General features: G+C 44.0%; 1 protein-coding gene across 1 annotated transcript; it reads right to left on the reverse strand.

Moving 5' to 3' along the window:
* Positions 1–7,404, reverse strand: ube2l3b (ubiquitin-conjugating enzyme E2L 3b). The gene is made up of 4 exons (XM_038966562.1): positions 7,328–7,404; positions 5,668–5,763; positions 4,704–4,890; positions 1–2,160 (listed from the first exon to the last, which is right to left on the reverse strand). Exons 1-4 carry the CDS (start codon positions 7,352–7,354, stop codon positions 2,006–2,008), a joined length of 465 nt encoding a protein of 154 aa, XP_038822490.1. The 5' UTR covers positions 7,355–7,404; the 3' UTR covers positions 1–2,005.
* Positions 7,405–8,913: the final 1,509 nt, after the last annotated feature.

The following is an 8,913-nucleotide window of genomic DNA, read 5'->3' on the forward strand; positions in this document are numbered from 1 at the left end:
TGGTTAGCCATCTTTATTATGAAACATTGGACCGAATCACACAGCTGTTACACTGCTCCAGTCCCTGTCCTGTTTACACCCTACTGGCAGACAGTTAGAGAGACAGCCCTCTCCCAGCTCAATATAAAAGGTGCCTGTTATAAAGGACCACCGTCTCCGTGCGTTAACCCAGTCTGTGTTTGAAATAGCATCTAATTCCCTATATAGCGCACTACTTATGACCAGAGCACATAAGCTTCTGGTTAAAAGTATAGCACTATGTAAGGAATAGGGTGCCATTTTGGACTCAACCCAGTCTTTAGACTCCCCTGGCATTGCCACGACCAAGCCTGACAGTTCACTAAGTCCCTTGTTCCAGTGGATATAAATCGGCCACTGATTGATATACTTATGTCAGTCTCTCGCGATGACATGAGATTTGGTTTGTGGGGGCTAAGATTATTTTTATGTAGAGAGAGAGAGAGAAAGGAGGTGGGGTTCCGATTTTGTGTGTGACCATGAGCGGACTGGAGAGTAAACTTAAAGCCAATTTATGCTTGATTCTAAAAATGTGGTCGGAGGCGCTGTATGGAGGAGGGTGTGACGCAATTGTGGAGCCACTGGAGGCACGCAGAGACCAAATTGAGCTCCATACCACATCACCGTGCGCCACCCAAAATGTTGTAACAGTGTGGGGGGCTCCTTATAGCTCCGCATTGACATGATTGGTTGATATTAGGTGGGGGTGGGAGGTCCTGTATAAACACAAACTCACTTCCTTGACAACAGCTCTGCAAAAGAAGTATACATGCCCTGGCTTCAGAGGCCGTGTCTCAGTAAATGCTGTGCGGCCACTGCAGACATTGGATTGACCCTGCAGAGCCTTTCACAGGAAACAAACTGTACGGTGTCACTACTATTTCTACTTCCCACTGTCTTGAGACGGCAAACTGGTATCTAAATGTGTATAGGAGAAAAGTTAGAACCCAAGTAACGCAGCACGGTAGGAACACGGTAGAGGTGGGGTATATAACCGCATAACACAGAGGGAGATGTTTTTAGTCGGAATGGCACTTCTGCCTATAAAGCAAAAAAACAAACCAAAAGGAAGTCTCAGAACATCTAATGCAAAGAGGGCCATTTTGGACTGGTGAAGGGGAGTGTGAATGATGATCATCTCCAGTCAATTGCACTTGTAAGTAATATTAGGGTATTATCAGTGGCCATTTTGTGTCTGTCTGCTCAGTGGGCTGGCTTCTAGCTGAGGGGAAGGACAACTGAGAGAGGGCTTGTTCCACAGAATACAGTGCAACTCCAGAAGCAGAGAAGTCAAAGGGAAAACATTTCAGCACACACTTCCAGGGCCTAGCAAGCTATGAGAGAAGGGTTGTCTTTTTTTTTTTTTTTTAGTAAGACACGTCATTTAGGGTTGACAGAACAAGATGAGACTAGAGAAGAGAACAAAGAAAGTAAAGAATAACCACAACTTTTCCTTCGGTCAGAAAGATCTCCTTCCAGAAGTTAGGAGAAAGGTCTACAATACTCAAGCAGTGATTTCTTGTTTTTCCTAAAAAAAACTTTTTTTTTTTTTTTTTAACAAACAGCATAACTATAAACAGATTTTTTTCTCTCCATTTCCTTCTATTTGTTTTCCCTCCTTAGTTCTCCATATTTAACATGGACGTTCTAACCATTTATTTTTTCTTGTCTTTTTCATTTTTCATATTTTAATTTAAGAAAATAGTATAAAGTTAGTAACGGCCTCGAGCTATCGCCAGGAGGAGGAGAAACCGGTCTGATCCAGAGTCCTGCGTAGATGGGAGAGGTGAGGCTGCAGCCACACGCTGAGGTGAGGCTAGGGCTGCTCCTGGGCTGCTAGGATGATGTGTGTGTGTGGGGAAGAATGGAGGAGAGGGTGTGTGGGGAGATGGGGAGGAGAGAGGGGGAAGGTACAGAGAAAAGGGAGGATAAGAGAGACGTTCGGTTGGGGAGAGGAGAGAGAGAGGGCTACACACTGGTCAGGTAATCAGTCCATTGGTCTCTTTTCTCCATGTTTCTTTGTAAACTCCTCTGCGTTCTTAAAGAATTTTTTCCGGTCCTTTGAGTATTCTTCTGCTAGGTCTGCCCTCAGCGGGTGCTCTGGCTGGGGGTCGTTCACCAACGCAATCAGGGACTGAATTACTGCAGAATAGACAAACAGTCAGTCATGAATTACTGCAGAATAGATAAGACAAACAGCCAATCATGACATTGCAGAAACTGAATCAGTGCAGAATGAACAGATTATTTTTCTTTTTGACTAAAGAAGCAATTACTACTTCAACAGAAAGTTAAACAAGTGAACTGACACACAAAGGAAAATGAGTCATTGAAGTAGAATACGTGACTGATTCATGTGTTCTCCTGTTACGTTCCTTTTCTCTTTCACTTCAGTCATTGATCAGGTTCTACTGTCCAGGGTCTGGGTATCATGCCATGGTATCACGCCATGGTATCGCGCCCAGCGTCAGGGTATCATGCCATGGTATCGCGCCCAGCGTCAGGGTATCATGCCATGGTATCGCGCCCAGCGTCAGGGTATCATGCCATGGTATCGCGCCCAGCGTCAGGGTATCATGCCATGGTATCGCGCCCAGCGTCAGGGTATCATGCCATGGTATCGCGCCCAGTGTCAGGGTATCATGCCATGGTATCACGCCCAGTGTCAGGGTATTGCACCCAGCTTCAGGGTATCATGCCATGGTATCGCGCCCAGTGTCAGGGTATCATGCCAGTGTATCATGCCCAGTGTCAGGGTATCATGCCCAGTGTCAGGGTATCATGCCATGGTATCGCGCCCAGCGTCAGGGTATCATGCCATGGTATCACGCCCAGTGTCAGGGTATCATGCCATGGTATCACGCCCATGTCAGGGTATCATGCCATGGTATCGCGCCCATGTCAGGGTATCATGCCATGGTATCGCGCCCAGCGTCAGGGTATCATGCCATGGTATCGCGCCCAGCGTCAGGGTATCATGCCCAGTGTCAGGGTATCATGCCAATGTATCATGCCCAGTGTCAGGGTATCATGCCAGTGTATCATGCCCAGCGTCAGGGTATCATGCCATGGTATCATGCCCAGTGTCAGCGTATCATGCCATGGTATCTTGTCAGGGTATCATGTCAGTGTATCATGCCAGCATCAGGGTATCACGCCCATCGCCAGGGTATCACGCCCAGTGTCAGGGTATCACGCCCAGTGTATCACATCAAGGTATCATGCCATGGTATCTTGTCAGGGTATCATGCCAGCGTCCAGTGTCAGGGTATCATGCCAGCGTGTCATGCCAGTGTATCATGCCAGCGTATCACGCAAGTGTATTACGCAAGCGTCAGGGTATCAATCAGTGGTAGGGTATCATGCCAGCGTGTCATGCCAGCGTATCATGTCAGGGTATCAATCAGTGGTAGGGTATCATGCCAGCATCAGGGTATCAATCAGTGGTACGGTATCAATCAGTGGTACGGTATCAATCAGTGGTAGGGTATCATGCCAGAGTCAGGGTATCATGCCATGGTATCACACCCAGTGTCAGGGTATCATGCCATGGTATCACACCCAGTGTCAGGGTATCACGCCCAGTGTCAGGGTATCATGCCATGGTATCACGCCCAGTGTCAGGGTATCATGCCATGGTATCATGCCCAGTGTCAGGGTATCATGCCATGGTATCATGCCCAGGTCAGGGTATCATGCCATGGTATCATGCCCAGTGTCAGGGTATCATGCCATTGTATCATGCCCAGTGTCAGGGTATCATGCCATGGTATCATGCCCAGTGTCAGGGTATCATGCGATGGTATCATGCCCAGTGTCAGGGTATCATGCCATGGTATCATGCCCAGTGTCAGGGTATCATGCCATGGTATCATGCCCAGTGTCAGCGTATCATGCCATGGTATCTTGTCAGGGTATCATGTCAGTGTATCATGCCAGGGTGTCATGCCAGCGTATCATGAAAGTGTATCATGCCAGCATCAGGGTATCACGCCCATCGCCAGGGTATCACGCCCAGTGTCAGGGTATCATGCCAGTGTATCACATCAAGGTATCATGCCATGGTATCTTGTCAGGGTATCATGCCAGCGTCCAGTGTCAGGGTATCATGCCAGCGTGTCATGCCAGTGTATCATGCCAGCGTATCACGCAAGTGTATTACGCAAGCGTCAGGGTATCAATCAGTGGTAGGGTATCATGCCAGCGTGTCATGCCAGCGTATCATGTCAGGGTATCAATCAGTGGTAGGGTATCATGCCAGCATCAGGGTATCAATCAGTGGTACGGTATCAATCAGTGGTACGGTATCATGCCAGTGTCAGGGTATCAATCAGTGGTACGGTATCAATCAGTGGTAAGGTATCAATCAGTGGTACGGTATCATGTCAGGGTCAGTGTATTGTGTCAGTGTATCATTTGGGGTGGCAGGTAGTCTAGTGGTTAGAGCATTGGGCCAGTAACCGAAAGGCTGCTGGACCGAATCCCTGAGCTGACAAGGTAAAATCAGGCAGTTAACCCACTGTTCCCCGGTAGGCCGTCATTGTAAATAAGAATTTGTTCTTAACTGACTTGCCTATATAAAATAAAGGTAAACAAATATAATAATAATAATGTAAGTATTGCAGCACAATTTACATTATTTACATTATATGCAAATTATAGAGGTGTGTGTGTGTGAGCCCCACCTTGGTCAGTTTTGGTAGCTGGTTTCCAGTTCTCTGCGCTAATGACAGGCAGACACACCTGTCCCTTCTCATCGATGTTGGGGTGGTAGATCTTCGTCTTGAACGTGATCTTGGGGGGCTTGAAGGGGTACTCGGCGGGGAAGATTAATTCAATCCTGAAAGCTCCCTTGTCATAAGGAGCGTTGTCCTGGAGGAGTAATGTGTAGAAAATAAACCATGGTTAGTTAGTGCAACAATGACCATATCCAAGGAGCATCTCTTATGACTGTGTTATGACATTTAATACATGTAACAGTCCTTCTAGAACATAGAGACTTCGGTGATGTAATAGTCCTTCTAGAACCAGACCATTGAGACTTGTGCTGTAATAGTCCTTCTAGAACCAGAACATAGAGACTTATGTGCTGTAATAGTCCTTCTAGAGCCAGAACATAGAGACTTCTGTGATGTAACAGTCCTTCTAGAACATAGAGACTTCGGTGATGTAATAGTCCTTCTAGAACCAGACCATTGAGACTTGTGCTGTAATAGTCCTTCTAGAACCAGAACATAGAGACTTATGTGCTGTAATAGTCCTTCTAGAACCAGAATATAGAGACTTCTGTGCTGTAATAGTCCTTCTAGAACCAGACCATTGCGACTTCTGTGATGTAATAGTCCTTCTAGAACCAGAATATAGAAACTTCTGTGATGTAATAGTCCTTCTAGAACCAGAACATAGAGACTTCTGTGATGTAATAGTCCTTCTAGAACCAGAACATAGAGACTTCTGTGCTGTAATAGTCCTTCTAGAACCAGACCATTGAGACTTCTGTGATGTAATAGTCCTTCTAGAACCAGAATATAGAGACTTCTGTGATGTAATAGTCCTTCTAGAACCAGACCATTGAGACTTCTGTGATGTAATAGCCTTCATGAGAGAATTGTGAAGCCATGAATCAATGCTGAGAATAACAACACTTACAGGGACAATAAGACCTTGCCAGGTCAGTATGTTGGATTCATCCACTTGAATGTTCCGGAAGTTTTTCATTCCAGACTTGCGAATCTCTTCAAGTTCCTGAAAGAGGAGAGAGAAACATCATGATATGTTAAGGTCCCTCCAACGACTCTGTTGATGGTAATGTACAACCCTTCCAAGGATTGTGGCTGGGTAACCCCCCCGAATTCGCTACAATGAATCTGATGTCATTCAAGTAATAGATAGTGATAGATAAAATAAATAGATAGATAAAATAGAGAGGTGGCTGCTTGTGAGGTATCTATGTCAGTCAATGACAGCTCATCTGGTATTGACATGTCTTGTAATTGTAAACAAAACTGAAACCCAGACAGACAATTGTGTGCTTCTCATGTTACTGTCTGGACAGACAACATACTAATAATGAATGTTTTGTTAGGTCCACAGAATTCAGTTAGATAGCGGCTGATTGTTTATTAGATTAACTATATAAAGTTTATTAACTTTATATTAACTTTATATCTAATAATAGTGTATGAGTTTAGGTTTTGTTTCCTGCTGCAAACCGAGATGACCTCATGAAATAATTGACTCATGTCACGGTGCAGTTTTCTACAATGACGTCGTGTATCTTGATAGCCAGCTATGGCTCTATCTAGCTAGCTATACAACTGGAGTGGTACCCAGCATTTGATGTAACGCTTACTGTTTGCTAGTTAGCTAGCTAAGTAAGCTCTGGATAAGTCGCATGTATAAACCGGGTAACTTGAATAATTGACTCATGTCGTGATGCAGTTTAGGACGATAATAAGATCGTGACTGAATTGTACTGAATGATGACCGAGCCCTTGATAACCCTTTAAACATTGGGACAGTGAGGTTGTGCTTCGTGTGAGTCACAAAATAAGCGAAACATCCTTTCCCATGTAGGTGAGGCAATTTGGGTAGCTACTAGCTAACGTTAGCTAACCTAAAGTAGCAATCGAGCAAACAGCGTAGACAGCGCTGTAACGGAAATAACTAACTACGCTGTAGTAGTAGCGCTGTAGCCATCGCAAGGTTGTGATAAACATAAATTGATCGGTTTCAATGTTATTTTTAAACCTTTAAACACAGGGACAATGAGGTTGTGCATCGTGTGAGTCACAAATAAAGCGAAACATAATTTCTCCATTTAGTTAGTTGGGCGATTTGGGTAACTACTAGCTATCTACAGTAGCCATAAAAAACCAGCGAAGACAGCTCCGTAACGGAAATAGCTAACTAGCTAACTACGACAGTAGCCATCGCACGGTTGTGATACACAGAAATTGATCGGTGTAAATGTCGTTTGTACAGTTTCGGAGATTGGTGTCAATACTAAGCATGAGCAAGCAACGACGCAGACTAGCTTCCCTGCTGATCCCCAGAACCCGGTCTCTCAATCTTCTCTGGCCCTGCCGGTGCTTTCCTAACCTGTTTTATGCTTGCTGGCCTAGCTTGCGAAAGAGAGTGCCTTCTCGCCTTTAGCGGGACTTCAACACTTCTGAACCAAATACAATTTAGGACAACAATAAGATATCGTGACTGAGTCGTACTGAATAATGACCAAGCCCTTAGATAGATCATTCTGACTTTTTTTAAATTGATAGATATATGAAAATAGAGTTATCATGATATTTACCTTGTGTAGTCTCCTGCTCGCCGCCATCTTGCATCTACTGTGTGTTCCCAGAATACAACGCGGCGACTTGTCTTGGGGTCGCAGTTCCAAAAAGGCAATAAAAAGTATGGGACACATGACCCCAACAATATTTATTATCTTTATCGTGTGTTATATGACTCATTTTAGAATAATAAAGAGTCCAGTCCACTTATTTTTTTTCCTGTTTTTGATGGCATATTTGTAAACATTCAAACCAACAAAGGTTTTAGAAGCTACCAGAAATGTTTAATTTATTGTCTGGCTTATGCATTGATTACTCAAAAGCCTTGATTCTGAAAATACCCTTATTGTACACTGCAGTGTAGCCTATATAAACAGCTCAAAACTCTTCAGTTGGCTACTATACCAATTAAGCATATTCATTCACTGGACTTGTATTTATAGTATCAAATGAAAAAGGTGCGTCAGGTTCAGACATTGTTTATTTATTTAACTAGGCAAGTCAGTTAAGAACACATTCTTATTTACAATGACGGCCTAGGCACCGTGGGTTACCTAACCACTAGCTTACCTGCAGCCCCACATAATTAATTGTGTATGTGTGTGTATGACATTTGAATGTGACAGACAAATACAGGCATCTCAAATTATGTTTATGGAAATAGGATATATTCAAAGTCATAATTTGTTTGAGATGGCTGTAGTTGTCCCGACTGTTCAACCCGTAGCGTAGCCTATGGACCGACCACTGTAAACTAGCCACTAGCGAGTGTTTTTGTCAATGAATGAAATATTTCCTTTCTACCCCTCTGAATAGAATAGAACAAGTCAAGTTCTCTTGTAAACAATAACTGTGTCGTGCTATCACAACCACCCGATGCCGTTCTTACTGTTTCCCCGGGCGCCGAAGACGTGAACGTCGATTACGGCAGCCCCCCACACCTCTCTGATTCAGAGGGGTTGGGTTACATTTCAGTTGAATGCATTCAGTTGTACAACTGACTAGGTATCCCCCTTTCCCTTAGTTTTAAAATCAAATCACTCAACAGACACCTCCATCCACTGTCTGTATACGTAGCAGAACACAACGAATGACCACTAGATATTCGCTGTAGTGTTTTAAAGTACAAGCGATAACTCCCTAAACTATATAGGAGCTGCTTTTCCAAGCCTGGTAGAATTAACCACTAGATGGCAGCAGTGGTCCCATAATACTGCAATAATAATTGTACTGGGGCCGTATGCTAAATTCAGATTCTACACCCCTCTCCCACTCCCTGTCGTGGATTTCAAGCATTTTGCTGTTGTAAGCAGTGTCTGAGGGAGTGCGCCAGTGCATACTTTGGGAGAGGGTTGCGAATTAAGATGCACTCAGTGTGTGAAGTATGGACTTTTTTGTCTCCCCTTTGCAAGCCACAAAAAAATACTGACCTCAATGTTGGCGCAAAGGCGGCAGGGGTATAAAGTACTTAAGTAAAAATACTTTAAAGTACTACTTAAGTCGTTTTTTGGGGGTATCTGTACTTCCTTTGACTATTTTTATTTTTGACAACTTTTACTTTTACTTCCCTACATTCCTAAAGAAAATAATGTACTTTTTACTC

Source organism: Salvelinus namaycush, chromosome 1 (assembly GCF_016432855.1).
Source record: "Salvelinus namaycush isolate Seneca chromosome 1, SaNama_1.0, whole genome shotgun sequence".
NCBI lineage: Eukaryota > Metazoa > Chordata > Actinopteri > Salmoniformes > Salmonidae > Salvelinus > Salvelinus namaycush.